This window comes from Vigna unguiculata, chromosome 3, assembly GCF_037176805.1.
Source record: "Vigna unguiculata cultivar grain cowpea cultivar isolate G323 ecotype 2 chromosome 3, ASM3717680v1, whole genome shotgun sequence".
In the NCBI taxonomy this organism is placed as follows: Eukaryota; Viridiplantae; Streptophyta; class Magnoliopsida; order Fabales; family Fabaceae; genus Vigna; species Vigna unguiculata.
This window is the reverse complement of record NC_140794.1, coordinates 53122889-53149902: the sequence shown is the minus strand read 5'-3', so window position 1 is coordinate 53149902 and position 27014 is coordinate 53122889. Positions and strand designations below refer to the sequence as shown.

At 34.5% G+C, this 27014-nt stretch overlaps 1 protein-coding gene across 5 annotated transcripts in view; it reads right to left on the bottom strand.

Annotated features, from left to right (window-relative positions):
• Positions 1-26664, bottom strand: part of LOC114178088 (tRNA/rRNA methyltransferase (SpoU) family protein) — a 40234-nt gene extending 13570 nt beyond the window's left edge. For 2 of the 5 annotated variants that reach the window (XR_014993435.1, XR_014993434.1), the window contains exons 1-25: positions 26429-26664; positions 26242-26338; positions 25943-26037; positions 25310-25827; positions 25016-25232; positions 24626-24928; positions 23555-23702; positions 21124-21261; positions 20821-20902; positions 16946-17220; positions 16724-16837; positions 15075-15337; positions 14598-14840; positions 14361-14516; positions 7413-7550; positions 7065-7304; positions 6663-6790; positions 6298-6430; positions 4792-4953; positions 4553-4700; positions 4348-4448; positions 3997-4158; positions 2432-2479; positions 703-810; positions 150-224 (exon numbers count right to left, since the gene is read on the bottom strand). Coding sequence is in view for 3 of the 5 variants with exons in the window: in XM_028063788.2 (XP_027919589.1) it covers positions 150-224; positions 703-810; positions 2432-2479; positions 3997-4158; positions 4348-4448; positions 4553-4700; positions 4792-4953; positions 6298-6430; positions 6663-6790; positions 7065-7304; positions 7413-7550; positions 14361-14516; positions 14598-14840; positions 15075-15337; positions 16724-16837; positions 16946-17220; positions 20821-20902; positions 21124-21261; positions 23555-23702; positions 24626-24928; positions 25016-25232; positions 25310-25827; positions 25943-26037; positions 26242-26338; positions 26429-26617 (4281 nt within the window). In the remaining 2 variants the exon portion in view is untranslated. The remainder of the gene's footprint in view (positions 1-149; positions 225-702; positions 811-2431; positions 2480-3996; positions 4159-4347; positions 4449-4552; positions 4701-4791; positions 4954-6297; positions 6431-6662; positions 6791-7064; positions 7305-7412; positions 7551-14360; positions 14517-14597; positions 14841-15074; positions 15338-16723; positions 16838-16945; positions 17221-20820; positions 20903-21123; positions 21262-23554; positions 23703-24625; positions 24929-25015; positions 25233-25309; positions 25828-25942; positions 26038-26241; positions 26339-26428) is intronic. The other 3 variants (XM_028063788.2, XM_028063789.2, XM_028063790.2) reach the window with 3 other exon arrangements.
• Positions 26665-27014: the final 350 nt, after the last annotated feature.

Sequence of the window (27014 nt, the reverse complement as noted above, 5' to 3'; positions counted from 1 at the left end):
CCCTTTATGCTTAACCCCACTTTTAGAAGGATTTCTCTCCTGGGCATGACTCCTATCTTTATTCCAATAACTAAACTAATTGCAAATGAATACAGACATGATACAAAGAACAAATGGCAAGACAATAGAGCGGAAAACGAAAGTCTTACAAGATATGGAAACTTCAAGTATATGTTAATTGCAAATGTCTCTAAGTATTGACGAACAGCAGGTAAGTTATTTCGCTGCAAGAAAACGAAAAATATAGTGTCATGTGTAGCATTGCCGAGTGCAACACATGTAAATAACTGTAAGAAAATCAGTAGGGCTGTATTAAATTCAAAATTGATAATATGCGGTAATTGATATGTCCGTAGCAATTTTCCTTTTAGCCAGAAGTGACTTCTATTTAAAAATAAAAAAAGAAAATACAAAGCAAACACAATTAAGCACACAAATACAGAAGCTAAGGATGGACCACGCAGAAAAATGAGGAAGAAAAACATGGTAATTGTCTTAAATTTCAATGAAAGAAATGATGCTATAAATAAAAATACATCTAATAAAACATTTCAATAAAATTAAATAAAAAAAATGTAATAACATGCATAGGCATACAGGAGATCACAAAGACAAGTTTCCAATACGATCAAATAAATAACATTTTAAAAATTCCAATAGCAAGTAAATATTAAAGAATGATGACATGCAAAGTCAACTTACATTTAGTGATACGGATAAGTATTCTACAACTTTCCCAACTATATCTTCCTCAACAAATGGTGACAATACACATATTATTTGCCAGGCACGTATTTTGCGTCTGTGAATCTGTAAAAGCAATGTAATAAGATGAGTCATTGAATAACTGATTGATGCTAAGAGCAAATATTCTAGTAAGAATAAAAAAAACTCCCATATCATGCCATATTCAAACACTTGAAAGCAGAAAATATTTAGACACATTCTCAAGAACATAAGCCTGACCAGTATAAATTCAGTTACACAGAAGCAAAAGGTAAACGTTTCTAGCATCAACTTGGTAGTAATCACTGAGAGATAGTGCCTTGGCAATATGGGTTTAAAGTCAAAGTTAACAAGTAACATGAAAAGTATCTTGAAAGGAAGTAAATTTCGAGAAAATATGTTATGTTATGATACTACACTGATGCCAAATAAATTACTCATCGCTGAAAATTTCATTTTTAGGTAGAGTCATACTGAATCAAAGTTCTCTTTTAGTTCAATAATCATAGCGTGTGAGTCTATGCAATGCAACATTCTAGATGAATAGAGGAGAGTTTTGGATTTGGTGCACCAAAATTAAGAGGCAATTGCATTTTTAAGCCCAATATTAGTATTCCAGGGTGTGATGATGCCGTACTTTTATTAGTGGATAGACCTCCACAACTTGATACCAAAAAGAATACAAGGAATGAATAATTGTTTGAACTTGGTTACTCATAAAGATGACAACGATGATCTATAAAACAAGGAATAAGTACAGACCCCACACAAAATGCAGACACCAAGACATCAATTGTGTGCATCTGTGATCGACATGACAAAAATCTAAAATGAGAATATGATTTATATATTCATCTTCTAAAAACATGGTTGAGACTCGAGATGAAAACAAGATCTTGTGCTTCAAACTATCCTAGCTAATTTGAATTTTCAAATAATTTTTCAAATAATTTTAAATATATGTAAGTACACTATTTTAGCAAACAACTATGATGAGTCTTTTAGAAGTGTCTAGCCAAGAGTAGGTGTCATCATTCATTTGGCCTTTACCCAAGTCAGGTCAAAGCAGGAAAAAAAAAAATAATTGAATTGAAACACAGTAAGGGCTGTTTGAGTTGGTGACCAAGCAAAACTAACACATTGTCACACCATTCTGGAGGGAGTCTGAACATCATAATAGAAGAGTAGATATCGTCATTCATTTGGCCTGTGTGCCCAAGTCAGGTTAAAGGAGGAAAAAGAAAATTAATTGAAACACAGTAAGAGCTGTTTGTGTTGGTGACCAAGCAGAGACTAACACACTGTCACACCATTCTGAAGGGGAGTCTGGGCATCATAATAGAAGATGGCCATAATAAGTAGTAGTACAAAACTGTTTTTTGACTCTCGACATTAAGCTGATGCAGGATCATGTTCTGCTCTTATGTTCTTCACTTCAGTTCATTATGTTTTAAAATAGTTTTCTTTGTAATCATTTACCATTGTGAAAGTATTCAGGTATGACATCAGGATCCCCCGACACCATGATAAAACAGTCAATAATTCTTATCACACAAAACTTGACTTTGTATTTTTCATTTTTTCCCCACTTTCATAAAAGACATGGCAAATATAACAACTCTCATTCCAAAAATAATTTCAAACAGAAATCAGGCAGGCTGCTCTAGCCATTTCCAATTCATCAAGCAAAACAATGAATACTTACAGCACTATACTTTTTGTATAACTCCTTTGCAAGATCTTTATCATTCACCTATATCAACAGATGTTATAAATAACATAAGCATTGTAAAATAACCTTCTGAACTCTGTAATATGTTAAAACTGTGCACTAAAAGGGGCTTGAACGGAATCAAACAGGGCATTGCAAAGAAAATCATTTGAAAGAAACTACACTCCAAAATTTGAATGATATAGCAGCAGGCATATCAGTTAATTTGCTAATATTATGCTCATATTCCTAATTTGAAACCATATCCTCTCAATATAGCATCAGTCAATGTTATAATGTAATAATCATTTGTTATCAAAATTGAGCTTACAACATTTTAAGTCACCATTATTTGCTCAAAATTGACAAATACCTAAGGAGAAAAAAGGTACAAACATACCACAAAATATAGCACTGCAGTCAGAATTCTCAAGGCCTAATAATTCCCAACAAAAATCCTGAACTGTTAATTTGAAACTTTCTTAGAATTTGGGTATGCTTAACCCAACCCTGAAAGCTACAACAGGTGAGGGTTTCCTCCATTTGCATATTTTATTTTGTAGTATCTCTAATTAATGTGAGACTTGACGTTTTCACAATACATTCCCTCATGTCCAACACTATTGCCCTAGTTGTCTGGATAAAATGGTGGCTGGCCCAATAACAGATATAGAATAGACTCTAATAAGATCTAACAAGTCTAATTCAACCCGAAAAACTAGTTTTATCCATTGCCCTTTCACCATCATGTCTCTTTGGCTGCAAACAAGCATGGGAAACGAGTTTGTGGAGTGTGCTGAGTCTATGTGAAATAACCCAAGTCCCAAATTGTTTAGAGACAGAACCAAAATAATCTTGCTTATATACTTTATTTTGGCATTACATCTAATCAATGTGAGACTTGGGTGTTCTCCACTAGACTCAATACACTCCACAAACCCTTATGCACAGGGCCTTTAACTAGTAATGCCAGCATGCATCACCACTAGCCACTTGTTTGCAGTCAAAGAAAATGATGGTGAAAGTCCAATTGATAAAGCTGTGAGAGAAATATACCACAAAAGCTAGGCACTGTGATTGGAGAGCCAAAACCTTATAGGCAACTCAACCCACACCAAAATTCCATACTTCTTATGTGTGACTTGAGTACTATATGCAAATGTAACTGGATGATAACAAAAACTTATGTCCTTAGTAGTTGGGAATGTTCCTTTCTCAACTCAGTAAGTTTATCGCATGCAATAATGATGCTAACTTCATATTTCTTTTCACACATATTCAGAACTTCTAGACAGTATGAGAAAGAAATGATTTCAATCAACTTATAAATCAAAATAACTCAAAGGATCTTTCAAAACTTGAGGCAAGATATCAACTCAGAACTGGCAGTGAAAAAATGACTTGTACAGTATCAGCAAGAATAAAACTTCATAATAGCCGAAACCCAAATATAGCATACATAACATGTCTGTCTGAAATAATATAGTAGAAAAAGCTACTTCCAATTTAGCATGGAATTTATTTCTTAGCATTAGTTGATAATAATAGTAATCTACTACCACAGAATCAAGAAGCTCTAACAGAAATGATTTGCCAGATGCTTGTGCTGCAATACAGTCTGCATCTTCATTTGGGGATCCCACCATCCTGGCCAAGTCTGCCAACTTGTAAAACAGAACAGCAACTGATACACGCGCATACAACTCTGTATTAATAAATGCCTGACAATAGAAGTGCCCAATTATTACAAAGTCATAAGGTTCAACACTTTTTTTCTTAAAATATACAATTGCAATTAATGGTAATCAGCATATGATAGTTAAGATAAAATGTATTAAATTCTTTAACAAATTCAGGTAAAGAAACAGATAACTAAATTAGACAAATCTTTTAAATGTTCAGTAGCTCACTTCAGTCAGCTCAGGATCAGGACTACTGGCCAGAATAGAGACTTCTAGTCTAGCATCACTGTTGTCAGCAAGTTCAGCTTCAAAATCCTCATCAAATGCAACTGAAAGAGATAATCTCAAATTCATAAGATAATTTTCAAAATAAAACAATAGACAGAGTCAAGTAATCACATGCTTATACAGCAAACTAACATGTTTTTCGTACCTGATCCATAGAGAGATAGCAACTTGAGTTCTTTCAGATAAAACTTTATAGTCCTAGGATTTAAGAGCCATAATCCTGTTAAGTGCAAAGCTGCAAGACGAATTGTACGAGGACTCTTTGTGCCCTCCTTCAGAAGATTTTCAATAAACTGAATGCATGACAATAAAAAATTAGTCACTATTTGCAAGAATTTAGCAGAGATAATACACAAACAGGAAATTGTACAAGAGAACACATACCCACTTCAGGGGTCCAGGTGCATTGTCTGTTTCGTGCATGCTCTCATCATTAAATACCAAAGGATGCAGAATAGATGACAACAGAGCAGCAATTGATGCTACTCTTCGCTTATTGCAACTTATATGCAATATCCAAGAGGAACGAACCAAATTCCACATCATCTAATCAATGACAGCAATTCGTTAGATCAGTGAGCACCGTTAGTGGGGTTAAGACAGGATAAGTATTCAACAAAATACAAATATCCATCATCCTAATTATAGAACATTAAACCATTTGAAGTGATGCAAACAAAAGTAAGCAGAAGTGAGCACCTTTACTGGGCATAAGATGCATTGGTATGTAGGATTCACATGTTCAATATGCCAATTGTTAATATGCCTTTATTGCCAAGCCAACTAGCGGTATTATCTTGTTTCACTTGGCAATTGGAACATTTTACAAAGACACATTTCACAGGCCCACACACATTGGGCATCACATGCCAAGTTACAGAAAATTATGTATTATGAGATCCCTAAATCCCATATCGAATACAATGGTATGTTCAGGGAATTATTCAAGTGTATGGTTATCTCCCTTAGTTAGCTTTTAGGGTGGGCTTTCCAATGTTTATCGATTGGTAGCATCTAATTGTCAGCATATCAAAAAGAATCTCAAGTGACATAATGCGTGAGGTGCCAAAGTGTAGGCTCTCAGAAGCAGTTGTATGATGAGGGCTTGGATATTATGGGTTCCTAAGTCTCACACCAAGCAATATGGGATGTTCATTGGAGTATTTAAGTACTTTGTTCTCCTCCCCCAACTCCACCTCCAACAACTAGCTTTCATGGATAGGTTCCCTGAGTGCTTAGACATGTTAGTGGTAGTCTGATTTATATACCAACCATGAGAATGTTTATCAAGCATCCAGCACACCCAGGCACCAAATGCCTCCATAATTTTGGATCCTATCAATGATAACAGCACTCTGATTACAATATTCCAATAGAAAGTAATCGCACATATGCTCCATTAGGTCTTGACAACTCTAGGGAAATTTTTACTTCTGACTAGCATCTCAGATGGCCATATGCTATTGTTGGGAAGACTTACACCAGCTAACTCGATTCTTAAAGTGCAGCTTATATATCTGTTCGACAACTTTGCTTAATGGCAATCAGTTTTGAGATGAAACCTAACATATGGAGGGGTAGTGATGGGGAATCCCACATAGCATGCCTCAATTATTAGAGTATGGCTAATTCCACCAATGTCAATTGATTTTAACATGAAATCTGACACTTATCGTACTGTTAAATTAACAGAACCAGTAATCAAGGCTAGCTTATCAAGATCTTCAAAACTATCATAATAGCTAGCAATAAATGCTTTATACCAGGGCATGATGCTGACTGCCCATTTTAAAACCAGACCTAGTTTGCCACATCGCAACAAGATTACCACTAATTCATTCATTCAATTAAGGCAAAAGTTAATTGCATGCAAACTAAACAACAAGCTACAATGTAAACCTGGGTGTCGATTAAGTGACCATGGGAAACAATTGATTTTGACGTCACTTTAGCAACCAGCTCAAATAACATTCTGACTGATCTCAGCATGGGCAACACACAACTTTCTCCAGCATTTTCAAGACTGCAAAATGACTGAGTAAGATAAGCTCCATAAATAAGTACAAATACACAGAGAAAAAACAATATATAGTCAACATATGCAAATCACCCAGGATATACACAAAAATTAATGATATTCACCAAGTTTGGGATCTAATTCATAAATAAGCATATCTGCAACAACACAAATCACACAAAAATCACAACACACTTCCACACATGCACAATGGCGTATAGACCTTACTGCTACTTACCTCTCGACAAGGTCACCAAAAATGAATTTTAGAGTGTCATCTGAGAACAGCGCGTGGTTTTCCTCCAAATTAAACCCATTCTTGAGAGCATAGGAAGGAATTGACAACAAGGATTCCAGGCAGGCCCACTGAATCATTAATAAATCAGTTAAAATCTTCTACTGTATAGCTTACCATCTTATAACTAGTGAAAATAAATAAGTGCATTAACTGTTAAGGCTTTAATCATTAAATGGAACAGTTAGTTAATATGCCAGGACACATTATGAATTCAGAAAATTTAAATTAGAATTACAAATGATGAAATGAATATAAAATATCATACTCCAATTTTAAAATCCAAAAATCAGACAATATGGAAACAAAAATATGTGCCATACGGCAAAGGAGAAAGAATGGAACCTTTATATCCAACAAAACAGCCCTTCGAGTTCTAGCCAAAACTCCTGACCCTAGGAGATTATTAATATTTTGAATGAAAGATAGACACATAAAATCTAACCGAGGCCTTCCTTCTGCCTCTGAAAACATTTGCTCACTTTCCTCAACCACATAAAGAGAACGAGGAAAGAACGTTGAAGCAAAAACCCTGAGAATAGAAACCAATGCTTCATATGCTGCAAGAGAAATTTCTGCTCCCATCTGCAAAAGACATACAAAGCAATAAGTATATCATCACACTTCAAAAGTGACAGAATCAGAAAATTATAAATTTTATAACAGATAATTCATTTAATATGAGCAAGCTACCTCTGAGCAAGAAGTTGAACACCTAGTAGACCTCCAGAAGAATTGCCACATAAAAGCGAATGCAGAATTTTGTGAAGCATCTCTTTTGATTTGGTTACACCACATGAAGATTAATGATATAGCCTTTACTGACATAATCTGTTTGGTTAAACACGGAAAAATCAGACAAGATTGTAAAAAAAGTAATGATTACTGATTAGTAGAAAAGTTCATGAATTGATAATGATAGAGCACATGGTTACCACACTACTGTAATACATACTTTGTCAGCATCAATGACAGTATTCTATAAAGGAAAGAACAAAATTACAGTAACAGACCATGCAAGTTCTAAAGATAATCCCAATATGGAAGTTAAAGCAAAGTTACCCTTTGAAGTTAAAAAACTCAGTCCATTAAAGAATTTTCTTGGAAAATTGAGTTTGTTCAGTCAAAGGAACCAATCTTTATCAACGAAAGCGTTAAGAAATTGCTAGCTAGTTTCTAAATGTGACCTTTATTATTCTTTTCTCTCAGTCATTGTCTGAACTTTCAATGTCATTTCAAATGTGACTATGAGAGGAGAATTAAGCTCTCATATTCATTCTCTATTCTCTCAGTATTTTTCTCAAATTGGTATTGTAGTGGGTCAATCATGCTCTGCTTGTCACTATATGTCAAACAAAGAAAATGTTGTTCAACCACCATCTGTCGCTGCAGTTTCGACCACCGAAGTCAAGGTTCGATGCACCTCAAGGAGCACTATCCCAATCCTTGTGGTCACATTTTCAAACTTTGTTAGACGAGTCACCACTCAGTCTTCTTCTAAACTGACCTAGGTGCATGTGTCTCCTGCACCACTTTCCCGTGGTCAGAATCCTTTAGGACCACCACCATCAGACTTGCCAAAAACCTTCTAAGCCCGTTTCCCACCCTGGTTCTTCATTTCAGAACTATTTGGTGTGACGTGACGTCAAGGGCTCCTCACAATTTATCTCTCCTTTGTCTTATGGGCTCCACCACTGTTGTTTTTTATAGTTAGCATTTATTGTGGTATGTAGAAGTGTTGTTTTTTATCACTACTATTACTCATTGTATTTTCAGAGAAATTCAAGTTGTTGGTTGCTTGTAGTTATTGGTTTTTGAGTGGTGGTGTTAGATAAGTAATTGTTATGAGTGTGTTGGCATGTTCATTTGGGTGTTAGTTTGGACCCTTCAGTTTGCTCTAATTTAGATTATTGAATGATTGTTCTTTTATGCCTTCCTTTACTCAAAGCAGGTGCAAAAGTCCTCAATGCTCCTCTTGCAGAAGAATTTGCTACACTCAAAATGATTTTTTCTCCTTACATGGTTTCTCTAACAAGACAGCAAGCATCCTTCAATTTAACAAGGATGGACCACACAATTTACTAAGGAAGAATATTACGAATATCACAAGTCTAAAGTTAAGCAGAGTCATTCACCCATTCTATTTAGTCAAAAACGTGCATATCTCAAACCTTAGTGTCAAAGTCCATGGGTAAGTGAGTTAAGTGCTTCTAATAACATTTTTGGTGATGCTTTCGTATTTTCTTAAATTTCTCAACCAAATATTCTTCATGCTATTGCTTTAGTCAATGGATCTAAAGTTACTTCTCAAGGAGTTGGTCAAGTCTCCGTTTCTCCCTCCTTCAACATAAAGCATGTTTGTCCTTTTAACCTAATTTCCTTAGGGTAATTAACCAAATTGTTTTGTTATACAAGAGTGCAGTATAGGTCAATTGATTGGTGAAGGACATGAATCAAGAGGACTCTACTATCTTGGTACTAGACCGTACCAGACCGTCAATGTCTTGTTTAGCATCCCCATCTCATAAGCGTTTGCATGATCGCTTGGGGCTTGGGTCATCCACATTTATCAAAATTAAAAAGGATGATTCATGAACATAGCAAACTCTAGTCTTAGAATGTGAGTCATGTTAAGTAGAAAAACATGTTCAGTCATCTTTTCCAAAAATTGAAACAACATGCAACTCTCTTTTCAATAATTCATTTTGAAAGTTAGGGTCCAAGTCAAATCAAATTCTTTGGGTTTCTTTGTTTTGTCACTTTTAAATCAATATTCTCGCTATACTTGGGTTTACTTAATGAAAGATAGGTCTCAACTTTTGAATATCTGAGTCTTTCCCGGTGTTATTAAATTTCGGCAATGGAGGCGCCATGGCGGAAACCGGTAACGGTTTCCCAGCCTTCCGCCACAACAAGGCGGAGGCGAATCGGTTTTTTCATGGCGGCCGCTTTCGGCATGGCAGGTGGCGGTGAAGAGAAGGGAAGAATGGTGAAGAATGGCAGCAGAAGAATGACGGTGGAGGCAATGTGGGAGGAGGAAGAAGATAAGTTGAATATTATACTAGTGTTTAATAAATTGAGCCCGACCCATTAAAATTCAAACTCTGCAATTTCTTACCAAATTCACTTTCATTTTTACCCTATTATATTATTTCACTACGTTACTGCAACCATACAGCAGTAAAATTTATTTACCCTAAAATTTCTTTACTTTCATTTGACCCAAAAGTCCAAAGCACATTATTCATTCACCCCTGCAGTTACTGCCGCCAGCCACCACCCACACCTGCTGTCACCGTCAACCGTCATCAGTTCCCATCGCTGGCCACCACCGCCGTCAATGGCCATTGCCAATTTTTTTTTTCATTTTTTTCTACTTTTCTACTTTCACTATAATTATTTTACAAATAATATACCTATTTTCCAGCAATGATCATGATACTTCAAGAACATTTCATAGAAATGACACTTGTTGGAAACATTGTCATATTTCCGCCATAACCCGTTATAGATTCCGATATAACTTTATGAAAACCTGGTCTTTCCATAATGAAACTAAAAACCAATTTGGACAAGTAATCAAGATTTGTTCTCATACACCTCAACAAAATGGTATAGCAAAAAGAAAGAATAGACACTTAGTTGAAATCACTTGTACCTTATTGCTTGGTGTCAATCTACAAGTCCATAATTAGGGTGACGTCATTTTTGGTGACGATTATCTTATTAATAGAATGTCATCATCTTCTTAGGACAATAAAGTTCCATATTTCATTATGGTTCCAAAAAAACCTTTGTTTTCCATTTCTCCTAAAGTCTTTGGTTATATGTGTTTTGTACATGATGTGTCTCCAGGTTTGAACAAACTTTCAATTCGAGCTATCAAATGTATCTTTTTAAGATATTCACATCTTCAAAATGGGTATTGATGTTATTCCCCTAACACTAAAAAATATTACACATCTAAAAGTGTCACCTTTTTTTAGGAAACTCTTTTGTTCTCTTCCTCCACACAAGATGTTAATTATTTTCATAAAATCTTGGCTATGCCTTTAGTTGATCCCTTTAAGTATCTGATTCCAAACACTTCCAACTTCTCCCAATAATTCAAATCCCTCTCATCATCCCATTTCACCTAGGCCATCACTACAAACACAAATGACTAGTCCAATACCACATGATGAGTCCTCTTCATCAAGTCCCTCATCATCATTTCATACTATGGCTTCTGATAAGAGGATTCTATTTGACCTATTGTGATTCGTAAACGTACTCATTCTACATGTAACCCTCGTCCTATTTACAATTTTCTTAACTATCATCGTTTATTTCCTTTCTATTCTTTTATCTCCTTTGTTTATTATATTACCAATTCTAAAAATAAGAAAAAGGTGTTTAATCATCCTAGACAACGACAAACCATGATTGTTGAAATGCAGGCCTTTGAACATAATGGCATATGGCAGTTAGTTCTTCCATTCATAAGAAAAAAAAAGGCAATTAATTGTCACGGGTCTATTCCATAAAAGTTGGACTAATGGTGAAATTGATCATCTCAACTTGATTGATAGCAAAAGGATATGCTAATATATATGGACTCGACTAAAGTTATACTTTCTCTACAATGGCCAAAATGATTGTTGTCCAACTTTTTCTTACAATGGAAATCATTCAGCACTTGCCTCTTCGTCCATTAGATATTAAGAATGTTTTTCCGCATGCCTATCTTAAGGTAGAGTTCTACATGGACCAACCCCCTAGGTTTGTTACTAACAAGGAGTCTAGCCTAGTTTGTAAACTATATTGCTCTCTCTATGGTTTTAAGCTATCTCCATGTACTTGGTTTGGAAATTTCAACCACATTGTTCAAACCATTAGGCTGAAACGAAGTGAGGATGACCATTATGTATTTTATTGACATACCTCCCCTGGAAAATGTACTTAATAGTGTATGTTGATGATATAATCATTACAAGGAATGATGCTGCTTGAACATCTCAATTAGGGGAACAACTATGCAATCATATAGACCAAGGATCTTGGAAGTCTCAAATACTTTGCAATAGCTCAAAGGAAATAAGCTCTACACATCCTGAAAGAGATACAGATGATTGATTGTAACCCAGTTGATTGTCCTATGGATCCAAAACAGAAATTACTTGCAGAACAAGGAGAAGTTTTTTCTGATCGTGAAAGATATAGAAGACTAGTTGGAAAACTTATCTATCTTACCATTACTAGACCATATTTGACAGTATTAGTTGGTATTGTATGTAAGTTCATGCAAAATCTTTGTATTGATCGTTAGAATGTTGACATCCATTTTCTAAGATACTTTAAGAAGGCTCCAAAATAAGCTCTACTTTTTGAAGACAAAGGGAATACCCATATCCCTTGATATTGTGATGTTTATTGGGCAAGTTCTCCTATGGATCGATGTTCTACAACTGGATATTGTGCTTTCATAAGAGGAAATATTCTCTCTTGGAAAAGCAAGAAATGAAATGTAGTTGTTCAATCCATTGTTGAAACTGAGTATCAGACAATGATGTCTCTCACTTGTGAGCTTGTATGGGTAAAACGAATTTGGATTCTCTACTGGATTTCCTATATTGTTTCTTTGTTGTGCATTCAAAATACACTAATAGTCACTGATTTTGAAATTCTAAAATATATTAAAAAGATTTTTAAAGTAAGAATATAGTGTATTTTTTAATACTTAGCAGAGAACAACACAAAAACCCAGTAGAGAATCTGGACTCGGGTAAAACAATTCCTACAAGAATTAGATTCTTGAGGCTCAACAAATGAAGATGTACTAGGATAACCAAGTTGATCTTTGCATTGTTTCCAATCTAGTATCCCATGATAGGATCATACATATAGAAACCAACTATCATTTTATTCGAGAAAAGTTGTTTTCCAAAGAAATAGAAGTTTGTCAAATCCAATAATCAACTTGCAGATGCCCTAACAAAATCCTTGAGAGGACCTCAAATTCAATTGATTTGTTTCTAGCTTAGCACATACAATTTGTTCACTCCAACTTCAGGAGGAGTGTAGGAACAAGTCATTTTAAATAGACTTTATTGAAAAGTTGCTATGTGTTTTGCGTTGAACCTAGTTTCTAGATGTGACCTTTCTTATTTTTTTCTCTTTCCTCTCATTCATTGTATCTAAGCCTTTAATGTTATTATAAATATGTATGACGAGAATTAAGCTTGCACATTCTTTTTTCTTTTGTCTTTTTCTCAAGTCATAGGAAGTATATATACTAGATTTTGCTTAAGGGAGTTGGCTTATTGGGTTGTAAGGTAGCCAAGACTTACACCCCTTGAGCAAAATATAAAGCTTGATCCATATAAAGCTGAAGTAATGACCAGAAAAAGGTATCAAAGACTAGTTGGAAGACTAATCTATCACTCCCATACTCACCAAGATATTGGATTTGTAGTTTTTGTGGCACGTCAATTCATGTGCTCAATTAAAAGTAAGCACTTTGAAGAGGTAGATAGAATTCTAAGCAACTCCATGAAAGGTTTACTATATGGAAAACTGGGATCATACTGGTGGGATCCAATAAAGATGCAGATTGGGCAGGCAGCAGTGAGATAGAAAGTCTATATTGGGTCACTGTACTTCTATTGGAAGAAATTTAATCACTAGGAGAAGTAAAAAACAAAAAGTGCAGTGACTGAGTAGAGCGGAAGCAGAATATAGATCAATGTCACAAGGGATTGCTAAGTATTGGGGATTAGTAAGTTGCTACAAGAGCTGAAGATTCAAAACTCAGCACCAGTAAGCTTATAATGTCAGGTGGCAGACATTCTCACCAAGTGGTTAGCTAGAAACACTTTCATAACATGATTGACAAGCTGTTCATGTACAACATATTCAGTAAGATTATAATGTCATAATCAGAAAGCAATCTCTATAGTACACAACCCGGTATTACATGATAGAACTATACATGTTAGGTGGCAGACATTATCACTAAGTGGTTAGGTAAGAAACACTTTCATAACATGATTGACAAGCTGTTCAAGAACAACATATTCAATGCCAGCTTCAGGGGAGTGTTGAAAGTATGCACGAATTATCTTTTGTATCTCCATGTATTGTAAAATTCGGTTTTTATTATAAGTAATGAGGTAGAAATAGATTATTTTTGTAATTAGGAAATTATTTTATCTCTTTCTTAACTGAGAATTCACAAATTCATTATTTTCTTTTTCATAGAGATTTCCTATTATGACGCCCAATTTTTTTGCTCCCTTTTTCCTCTACAAGTGGAGCTGTTTTGTATCTTTTATTGAATTAAGTGAAAAGCATAAGCATTACCTTCCAAGTATATGTATAAATCATTTTAGCTTTTACAATGTTGGTTCCTCACAATTTACAGGCTCTATCAGTGAAAATTACTTCGTAAACGAGTACCCAATTTATTCAAGGAATTCCATTAAAGTAAAATGTTGAAGCTAGCTAGAAGGAAAGAAACATCAAAGCCGCTGTGATACCTACAGTTTAGTTTAGATTTAAATTTTAAGTTACAAGGGTACCACCTTCAATGAATAATTATCTAGTATCCAATTCATAATGAAATAAACAGTCAACCATAAAAAAGTTGGAGAATGTACTTACTGCCTGCAACACAACAGTGGTAGCAGAAACTGACAACCTTCGTTGACTAGGGCCTCCAAGTTTTCCTTTCACGGCACCAGGAAGTGCAGTGTCCTCTGTAACAACACCAGACCAGAAAACAGAACAAGATTGTTTGGCAAACGGAACCAGATCATCCTGCATTCCAATAAACATTTAAGAATATAAAAAATAGATGGATAAACACATCATAATATAAAAGGGTATAAAATATGGTACCAATAAATATACAAATTCATCAGAAAGCTTCTCAGAGATGTCATCAATGAAACCCAGATCATCAACTACACCAGCAAAGGCGTTCCCTACATTTGCTCTGGCTTTGGCACTATATTCAACTGCTCTTTCCTTTGCTCTGCGGAGCTCCATAACTAAGCTCAAGACAAGAATCATGAATTTGACTACTATGTACCTTGTATCATGGTTTTGTTTCAAGATATTAGTACCGTTGTGTCGAATAAACTGCAATAACAGTTGCCATTTCCCTGTTAGATTTTAAAACATAAAATTGGTACAGGGATACCCCTGCCACGAGCAGTATCAATGGCAGGTCATAAAACGATCTTATTGCACTCTTATAACAAAACAAATATATAACCCAAGACACTGATGATTTTTTTTTCCTATAAATGATTAATTTCCCCCAAGATTTAATAAACATTGTAGAAATTAAAAAGGACAAAGGCAAAGGCAAACCACTAAAATAGGTTCCAGGAGATGGCCCTGCTCAGTAGAAAGGAAAAGCATTTTTGCCCATCTATTTGCTTCAGACTCCCATGCACTCAAGTCCTCATCATCATAAGTAAGAGAAACATCAAATGGAAGATTATTGCTGACAAACCTCTGTGGGAAGTCATAAAGACTCTTCCACAGCTTTATCTCATTATTACAGCAATTGGCACACCTATCCTTGTAACCACAACCAGAAAGCCATCTTTGCACAGCCACCCTTAACTGACCTGGGGAGGAACGGGAAGAGTAGTCAAAATTTAATGAACTAAAAATCATACATTTTTTTCAAATTCATGAACAAAATATGGTTTGGAAAGACAAGCATGGAGGTTTTTGTTATTGAACATCCAAATGTGATGAAAACTTAATCTTAATTCATATTTTTAGACCATATACTCAGATCATAATTCCAACAAATACTGTAACAAGTAACACTCTTAAGTCCAAACCAACAAATTGTGATGTGTATATAAGAAAGCAAGAACAAAATAAAAAAGGATTTTATTTAGTTTATATCCAATCCTGAAGAAAACGAATGATAGAAACTTTGTTAACAAATTGAACTGTTTATTATTTCCACTCATATGAAATAAAAACCATACAAGATTATTTATAGGCAACCGCTTAGAACAAAAAGCTATTGTCAGTATTAGCTGACATATATATAGATAACAGCTGTAACAGTAAAAGCTAACAACTGTAACCTACTATAAAATATAACTAGCTATTCCCTCTAACAACCCTCCCAAAACTCACTGAGAACAGGAGTACTAAAATGAAACCTGCAATTCAGTGAGCAAAATAGAAAGCCACGTTAGTTCCGTAGATGTTTTAGCAAAACTACTGTACTCAGCCTTTATGCTAGAACAGCGAATAACTTGCTGGCTTGTGGGGCCACCAAGATATTAAATTGGAACTCAGAAAGATGGCTGCTCCTGAAGTAGAATACCTACCATCAATAATAGATGCCCAATAAGCATCACAAAAGGCTTTCAGTAACAAAGTTTGGGCAAGTGTTGCCTCATAATGTTAACAATCACATTTTATCCTTCCATATTTAGGAGATTATATTAAATTGTATAACAGAAACATCCCTGAATCATAGGCATCCAATTATATCCCTGAACCTTAGGAATCTGATTACATTTGTATTGTTAATGTATTTCATATATTAGTCCTCCAATCTTGTATATATGTCTGATGTATTTTTAGCAATAAAAACATTCTATTTCTCCCAAGGGTGCTTCACATATTGTTGGTTATGTTTATATTCAGCCATTGATTATACAACAAGTTATATGTATATGACCCAAAAAAATTAACATGTTTTAAAAAACTATGTTAAATATTTCTTTGCATAAATAGATTTTGTGATTTAATTATTTCATTTAGCTTACAGTTTGGGATAAGATTTAATTCACTCACTTCAGAAAATAGATCTTGCTATTCAAAATTCAAATCTTGCTTTGAAAACAATGATGATAGTATTTGATTTCTCATTAAGCAAACAACTGAAGGGAAAATGGAGTGTTTGGTATTTTCTTTCCTCAGCTTTCAAATACTTTCATGACTACAGAGTGTAGAAAGCCATTGACATAATATATTTCTCTTACCACCATAATCCGTAAATTCCTTTGGCAATGCTGAAATGAAAAGCAAAAGAATTTCAAGTGGAATATCAAATGCGCACACCACACAAACAGCAGCCTCCAGAATTTTGCCACAAACTGTAAACATCATCAAGACATAAGTTGACCTACATTGTGCCCCCTAAAATTTATGGTTACCAAATGAATAATATAAATCACATAATTCAAGCAAAGTAAATTAAAAACCTTGAAGACGGTAACTGGGATTGAAATGTTGTTTGCTGCTCTCAACAACATATCTAAAGATATCCAGTAATTCTTTTTTACCGTATTGATTTTCTATTTCAGAAACAAACTCAACAGAAAATGTTCCTTTAAATGATTCTGTGCTGACATGATTAAGTATTCCAATGCCAGAAGCAACTGAAGCAATGCAGTCAGCAAGGCCCATAAGTCCAGCTCGTCCAAAAGATTGATGTTTAGCAGTAGAAGCCAAATTGTACAAAAATTCAATACGTTTCCTGCAATAAACTTTTAGATAATAAGAAAAGTAAAGCCAAAGCATTGCATTGCATCACATATTTACATTAACAAAGAGGTAAGTAATAGCAGTATGGATAAAAGTAACCACTAAACTATAGACAGACAAGCAATCGTGTATGCATGTCATCATCTATACAAGATGAATTTGTGAAGGTATGGAGAAAAGAAAGAAAAAAAGAATCATCAAAGTCCTCCTAAAGCATATCAAATGTAAAAACCAGCAAAAAATAAGGACAATGCAGAGTTTTAATACAAAATCATCAACTGCTAGATTAGGGCTCTTGCAACCATACTATGACTTTGAAAAAATTTTGATTGTTATTGTAGTGTTGTACAGCTTTCACAAAACTGCTTTTTGGGTGTATGTACCTAACCAAAGGGTTGAGTGTCATACAATATAACTTTTCTTTGTAAAGCACTCTTCTCGTTTTCATATTTATATATATATATATATATATATATATGCATGTGTGCATATACATCAGTTGAGCATGTAACTCACTAATTTTTTATCACATCTAAAACCAAGTTGGTATAAAGACCCCTTTTACCAATCAGACAAGACTCGTAGTCGCATGATAAAAAGCTTCACAACACGTTGTCTTCCTGATGTCATAATCACACAAACCACCACCATTCATCTTGTCAACATCTTGTGGACGTGTTTCTGCTTTCTCTTCCTAGTTTGATAAGTTAGATAGTTGGTCAAGGCTCTCTGCACATAGCTTAGGGTTTTCTTCCCTCTCTCCTCAAATCTAGTTGTGGGTCTATCTCTGGAATGACATTGACTATTTCTGCTCCTTCCTTTTCTACTATTACCATAGCAAAAACTCAACTAGAATAACTACTTATCTTGGTCCGCCTTTGTGAAGTTATGATTTCTTGGTCAAGGATAACATGACCATTGGAAAGGAAGTTGTTGTCCAAGGAACTCTGTATTGGATTTATCAACTCCAACGACCAACCTCCAGACATTCACACCAAGTCCTTGATAAGACCTAGAATTTAATTTATATGTTCTAAGCTTTGTGCATATAATTTATATGCTCCAACTTGAGGGAGAATGTTAAAAATATGATATCTATTGTATTGTACAGCTTTCATAGGGTTATTTTTTAGTGTATGTACCTAGCCTAAGGGTTGACTGTTATAGAATAGAACGTTTCCTCATAATGTACTCTTCCCTATTTCTTATATATATCAGTGACCATGTAAATAGCAGATTTTTACCTCATCCAAATTCAAGTATGTCTGTTCTAACTTTTTATATTGAAAAGGCTTTTGAGAATTAGAATCACAACACTTTCATATCTATATAGATGAAAGCACACTTTTTTTTTATTTTTCTATCGTTTTCATTGTTCCTGTTTGCTCTATAATTATTTTAATTACAATTCCTACTTGTTCAATTACACTGCAATCTGAAAATTTCCCATTTGTTCTCATCTCAACAATTCACATTCTATCAAATCAATATGATTTTGAACAAATTGGAACTAAATTCTAAACCTTTTAACAGCACAAACCTAGAATTTGTAATGCTAAACTAATTCCAATGCTAGCACAATTAGAATTGAAATTTTTGAAACCACAATCGTCAAAACACTACAATGTTTTCATATTTTATTCATAAATATGTATACACACGCATCAGCTCAATATATTCTATTCGGTACCTTTACATGTATGATAAAGCAACCCCCTAAAACACCCATGTCCTGTGCATGTAAAGTAAGGAACTTGGGTCAAATACTATGACTTTGCACTCAACCAAAATGCAACAGAATTCAGTAACAATATTTTCACTTACAAAACCTTAAAATAGAAAGACTATTCCACTTAGTTAGGCAAGCAGTGTGCATTCATCTTATCATCATAGGGATTAGGTCAATATGATTACAAAAGCATAGCATTCACAAACAACTATAGACCTAAAATCCAAATAATTTTTTTCCCAAACAAATATAGCCCTAGATTAAAATAAATAAAGGACACATACACATAATCAAAGTCCTAATGCATCTCCTTAAAATTATGCTGAAGTGAATACCATAACAGAACTGTAATACTTGAGCTGCGTTCCCCCAATCAAAATATGCAAGGGAGGTTTCATAATTTAAAAGCAATTGAAAAGGCAATGATTACAATAGAACTAAGGTATAACCCAAAGCAATCAGTACAAACACGAGGATATCCAAAATCATTATTTCAGTCAATTCAAACAATCAAAATGCAACAAACCAAAAGAAGTACATGTATTGGCATTGATGTTATACTCAAATATAAAGTAAAGAACATAAGGTACTAAAAAAAGGACCGGAAAATTGGTGGAAGGCAAGATTTTTGTTATCACCTAGCAGACTTGTACTAAGGAGGAACAACAGGAACTGGAAGCCAAGTCTATTTGGTAAAAAGTTACGTGTCACTTATCTAATTAGAAATAAAAGAAGGGAGATGAGGATTTAGTCAGAACATCAATTGTTAGAGCGATGAAACTAGGCCAAAGTCCAGGTCTCTCTAACACCTGCAATAGCAAGGCTACTTATCTATGAGCATATCCTATTGATACAAACCAAGAGATAGATTTTTCTGACATGAAAACATTATTTTTCTTTCAGTATTCTGATGCGCTTTCCACTGATATCTTCCATAATAAGGGGAGAAAATAAAACTTCAAACAAACAAAGCTATTAATACAGTAAGATTTTGTAATCCCTCTCTGCATGACAATAAGAAGAGCTCCTTAGTAAAGGAAGCAAGGTTACAAGGACAAACACATCATGTAAAATGATCAACTGCAATTAATAAATATTTACACCTAAGTGTATATATATTCAATGATGATGGGTCATATTCTCTGCTTCTTCCAAAACTACATCATCAATGAGAACTTTTAATTCAAATGGATAATACATGTTGACTCTTTTTCACCTATTCCAGACCTCCAGTATTATTCCTCAAATACTCTTTTACATAAAGAACAGCTAAAACAAAACCATTCACGTCCAGTCAACTCATACAAACATAATGTGTAGCTCTTAGAGAGATGGATACCTGTCATATAAAATAAATTAAAACTGATAGTTTACAAGCATGGAGTACAATTTATGAGTTGTTTTAGAGACTGCAGGATATATCCACCTAACCTGGAAGTCTCTTTGCTGATTGGCATGAAGGTCTGGGGTGTAAAGAGTATAAAATAAGCTGCTTTGATTCTGCAACTTTAGCAGGAATCAGTATATTCAAGTGGAGCATAACTAAACTTTTCCATAAATTGCTTCAACTTCTCCAACTATGGAACAGGGTTTTTTTCTAAGATTCCTGAAAATTTCTACTCAAGAAATTTACAGGATTCTCAAGTTTGAACCAAAGCAATTACATTGTTCTATTGAACCCACGTTTTTTTTTTCTCTCTAACCTGCCTCAGGCCAGCTATAAGCAACCTTTTTTCAGTGCTAAAGTTTCGTAGTAAAAACAAAAGGATTCCAAATTCTCGTAATTTTTAAAACATTTCTTTCATATGAATCATTTCACACCCAGACACACATACAGTCCACTTACACAATTTCTAAGCATACCTTGGAGCTAGAAAACTAACATAATGGCGGAGAAATTTGGCTGCACCTTCAATCACCCTTGACATATAAACTCCTTTTACACCTAAAAAATCCAAAGCCAAACAAGCAGAATATAATATTTCGATAAAGATTATGGGGACTCACTTTATCAAGCAACAAATGGAACACGGATTTGAATAAAGTAATTATTTTAAGAGAAATTAAATAGTTGCCTAAGTAGTTCAAAAAGAAAAAGCTTAACATAGATTCAAAAAAGAATAAAAAGGAACCATTTGAAAAGGTCCCAAGGAGTAAAGCACTAACCAAACTCTTTGTGGTGTATTGGGTCATTTAGCCCTTGCATAAATGGACCAAGAACAAAATTTTCAGGCACTGATTTTATGTATTTCCCATAATTCTCCCAATTGATGTCAAGAAAAGACTGCATGATCAGGCACCTCACTGCATTTATTAAAAAACAACATAAAATAAAAAATGGTAATCAAAAAAGAATAACTAATTTAATACATAAAACAGTATAGAATTAGCTAGTGAGAGTTGTATCCTGACTTTAATGTCGTATTAATTGTCAGAATCCCTTAATTTATGTTGCAATCAATATTTCCTTGTACAGTTTTAATAACATAATTAGGAGATTTAGCTACATTTATAATTAGGAGGATAATTACAAGGATTAATGGGCTGACAGTATAATTTATACTTATTGCACGGGATCATTGAACGTGAATTGTAGGGATGTTCAATTTACGTGCAATTTCTCCTCAATGAATAATATCATCAACAGTTCTGATGACATGGTATTAGCACAACCCATCATTGCAACCTGCATTGCAGCAAAACCACACCCCCTTTCTTTCTTTTGTTGTATTCATTTGTGCATCCTGCATTGCTGCAACACCACAACCCATCCTTTCTTCCATGTATTCCTTCCGGGTCCTCATTGTCATACTTCAAACCTCAAAAATGTATGATACTCAAAAAACTCAACCCACAAAAGTTCAGCACAGAGGAGATTTTAAATTAAGGGGGCTGCTAGACATTAACAAAACCTACAGACTCAGGTAATTGCACCTTAACATTCGCAGGTAATATTCATTACGCCTGTGCACTTAATGGATTAAATTCCTCTAAAGAAAGTGTATGGGTAGTTGGTTGGAGCCAAACACCAAACGACTCAATCATGTACTGGGTTTATATCTCATAGACCCTGTCCAAGCAACAAAAGAATTTCACTTGCAGATGGAACTTTCATTACAGTTGCTGGAAAAGAAGATATTATGATAAACCCAAACTAATTTCTGATTATGAATGACGTTTTGCATGTGACCAAATTATCTGCCAAATTGATTTCTTGTCACAAGCTTACAACAGATTTACACTATTTGGTGCTTTTTAATCCTACAACCTACCAATTCCGGGATCAGGGAATGAAGAAGGCGATTGGACTTCCTAAGGAACACAATGGACTCTACCTTCTAGTGGACCCAAATAGGATGCACAGTACTAAGAGTCAAATTCCTTTGTCTTTGATATAAGAAAAAACTCTCTCCAATATAGAAAAAATCCAGTTATACCACTTTCATTTAGGTTATCCATCATTCAGTACCCTAGAAATTATGTTTCCTAATTTATTCCAAAAAGTTTATAAACAAATACTTCTTGTGATACTTTTGAATTTGCAAAGCACGGGCTTGTTGACTTTCCCTCTAGAAATTAAAAAATGATTGTTCTCTTTGCATTAATACAAAGTAACGCATGAGGACCCTCTAGAATTCCCAACTTATATGGGCTCATTGGTTTGTCATATTCATTGATGACTGCACTTGAGTGTCATGGGTATTTCTCTTGAAACAAAAAAGTGAAGTGAGCCAAGTTTTCAAAACTTCATCCAAATGATTAAAACCAATTTGAGACAGGCATTAAAAGAATTTGTTCAACTAATGTCGAAGACTTTTTCAACAAAACATTGTCCTCCATCTCCAATTAACAAGGGATAATTCATGAATCTTGTTGTGTGAACACCCACAACAAAAATGAGGTTGGCAGAAAAAAAAAATTAGGCATCTTATAAATAACGTGAGCCTCTCTTCTCAAAAAGAATCTTCCGAAACAGTATTGGAGAGAAGTTGTCCTTCCGGTACATATTTGGTCAATCGTCTATCATCTAAAACACTATACAATAATAGTCTCATTCAACTACCCTCCAAATTTTTATTGGACTTTAGGACAACAAATCATCTTGTACCTTAAGTTTATGGTTGCTTATCATTTTTCCATGTTCATTCTAATCATAAGGGTAAACTTGATCCTCAGGCTATTAAATGCATATTTGTGAGTGACAAACCTACCTAAAAGGGATACAAATTTAACAACCTCCAACAAAACGATTCCTTGTATCTCATGATGTCACCCTTGATGAAAATACACAATGCTTTCAACCTAAACTCAAAGGTAAAGCTCATGCTAATTCATTCTTAACAAGAAAACCTCATTCTCCCAAAATTAAGTCCCATTAATACTCCACCATCTATTGAGTCTAATGCTTCACCATTTACTAAGTCTAGTCTTCTTCCTTCTTCTATTCATTCTCCTTGTGTCAAGCCCAAAGATAAACGGAGAACAAACTCATACCGTTATCCATCCACTAAGAGTATACTCACAAAGTTTTCTAATAGTAATAAAATTAAAAATATAAGTTTATTCAACACTAGAACATAATCATGAACACACTAACCTTGAGGATTGTCATGATGAAGGCCTCGTTCCCATAAAATAGATAGCCAATCAAAAGGCTCGCCATACGTCTCAAATTGATGTTGAATTTTACTGAAATTGCTTCCAACATTGAGGTATGATCCCGAGAACTGAAGCAACAAAGACACCTGTATGAAACAATTAATTTAGCATATCATCCATTGATTGTACAAGCACTATAATCCGAAACCAAAATATCAGTGATATGCACTAAGAGAACCATTTGGTCAAAAAGGTGTGCGACAAAGTATACATTTGGAAACAGACCAAATAAAAATGTGTGCTAAGATTGTTTGATGAACATAATGCCTTGCAAACAACAATGTCCTCACAGATTTCTATTCCAAACTATACTAAATTCACTTTAACTACCAAGGGTTTTTGGGCCTCCACAACCATATAAAAAGAATTGTTAATAAATTAATGTACAAAACATGACTCTGAGGAACAAATGCATGACATGCATATTGTATATCAATAACCAAAAAAAATGGAACCCAACTTTTGCATGTTCACCTCTATTTTTTAATACTAAGAAAACTTTTGCAAGTATTATGCAAAAATGGCAAACAACAAATCTAGTAAGGATGCATTACAGCTTGTCTATTTATTCCTCTCATTCATTTCCGATTATCCAAATTATTCCAAAACATCAAAGCATTACGCCCTCCCACGCACACAATCTTCATCAATCCAAAACCACACATTTATAGTAGGATGTTGATATTTGATAGAATAAAAATAATGTAACACATTATATCGTTAAGATTGAATTTTAAAATATCATCTAATGTAGTATATTGGATGATCTCTTTCATATTTCACCATACATCATGATTCATTTTGATATTCAATTAAGATTAGAAGTTGTGTATTAGTATAAACAGAAGTGAACTGTGTTATAAGCTATAAGAAATTGTTTCACACCAGATATCAATATTCTGTTGTTTCATATTAATTTGTTCTCTCATTCACCCCATCTCTACCCTAATCTATATAATTTCAATAAAGATAAACATGATAAAAAAAAAATGAACACATGATTAAACACCTGATGATTCCAGGCTGCTTCAACTAAATGAGTACCATATTCTTCGAGCATTTCATACAAAAGCACAAATGCGTCCCAATACTGCTTGTTGTTAATAATCAGGTCATCTATCATCAAAAGGTTACCAACACCAAGTGACGTGGCTTCCTTGTAAGCCCATTTTTCCCTCTTTGTCACACCATGATGCTTTTCATTTGTATTCTTTTTTGAAATGCTAGGCACGGAATTGGTTCCTCCTTGTATATTGAGAGCCATCTTCAATACATGTAAGCTCTGTTTCCTCACTATACTCTCTTTGTCAACCTGATCAGATTTAGTTTCATTCCTAAGTAAGCAAACAATGACAAGTTAAGTAAACACACAGAAAATCATGAAACAGTGCTTGAGTACCAGCCCTATTTTTATTTCCTTCCAGAACTCTTTTTCTGCTCTTATGTCAAATTCTTCAGTTATAACGACTGTATCATGGTCATCATGTTCACATTCTTCTATGGACCAGGAAAAAGAGAAATACAATGATAGAATATTATATGCCTCTCTTCTCTCTAAAGGTCCAATTGAAAACAGTGTTTTGCAGCAGCTCCATATTTTGATGAAGAAATAGTCCCTGAAAACCAATAATATCAATATACAAGATACATATATAAACATATGAGAAATGCATACAAATCAGATGAACATTACCGAGAAAACTCATGTCTCTGCCCACGAATTGAGATTTCAAATGAGTAAATGGCAGGTAATGCTTTAACAATGATAGGAAGAAGCAGGCCTACTGCACAAGACCTGTGCTCGGGACTATGTAAAAGCATCCGTTCAATCAAATTGCAAAGTTCCCAAATCAAAACTTTAATAAATTTATCCGCAATGCACCCTTTTCTTTCCACTGATTTAGAGATTGTATCTGTTAGCATATACTGAAGGGCAGCTTCCAGAATTACAGACAGAACATTGCATGATGTTGACAATTCAAAACTATTTGACCGAGACAGCAACAGCTCCTTGTCCATCGGTGGATCAATCATGACATCATTCAAGTGTTGGTGACATGAATCGGTACTCCATTCATAAAAGTCCAAATCATCATTATGAAGCATACCCATGGAAAGACCAACAGATTTTAAGAAAATTGGCACCAAATTTTCTTCAAGAATTTCCCACGTGCAAGTTTCAATAACTACACCGATTAACGATTCTGTGATCTGTCATCAAAATAATGCACACATCCAACAACGATAGAGGTAAAACAAAATTAGTTAAAAGTTCTCCAATGATTACCAATAAAACAAAATTGTTTGCCTACTTCTCTAATAATACCTGATTAAGTAAATCATGCTGCAAGGGTCTTAAAACCTTAGCTAAAGGAAGAAAACATCTCTGCACAAACAATCCTACAGCTTCACAACCAGTCCCTGTAAAGAAATATATTAGATAGAAGAATATGAAGGGTAATGTGACAGCCGCAAATGCTTCATTCAGTACAGCATCCTACTTACGACTTACAGACCAAAAACAGAGTAAAAGCCATACAAAATTTGAAAACATAATCTGAACGTTCGAGGTAAAAAGAATAAACAAAAGAAGGCATTAGACAAAATGGTTAATTGATAACTCACCTGTTTTCTTCATGAGATGGCAAAACGCGCCTACCAGCGACACAAGATAGGGGCGTTTATCAGCGTCCAGATCATCATCACCTTCGTTGATAACATCCTGTTAAAAATCATCAAATAAAACAAAAATGTGAACAACAAAATAAGTGAGAGAAATGGAGGTTAAATAAAGGAGAAGAATTAGTGGTACCTTAAGAGTTCGAGGGAAATCATTGAGAAGGGAAGCGAAGAGTGACAGGGGAGACAACCCAGTAGACACCAGAATGCAATCCAGCATTGGAGGAACCGCAGGCGGAGGCACCTGATAGAAGCTTTTTGATAGGGAAGCAACCACAGAAGCCATGGAACCTGTCTCTGCTTCTGCTTCTGCTTCAGACATTGTAACACTCTTCTTGAATGGGATGGGCGGTAAAACCCTAATTATCTGTTGCTAAACCCTAAAAACGTCATGGTTTGCAATTTTTGGCGCCCTGACAGTTCATTAAATTAAATTAAATTAAATTAAATTAAAAGGAGTAAAGCAATAAACATTTAGTAAAAGGTGAAATATATGAGTAATAAGCATATTAGTAAGAAATGACTCCTAAATATTTATTTCATTGGTAGGTTAGTCTTTTTCTCTCTTTTTTAAGGAATTTTGCTAAATTATATATTAAACATTAAGTTGGCATATTTGTTATCTGTCAACTAAATTAAAAGGTCCTTCAATAAATATGAAACTAGTAAATTAATATTGTTGTCATGTCATTGGATGTGTGAGAAGTGAACATGCATAT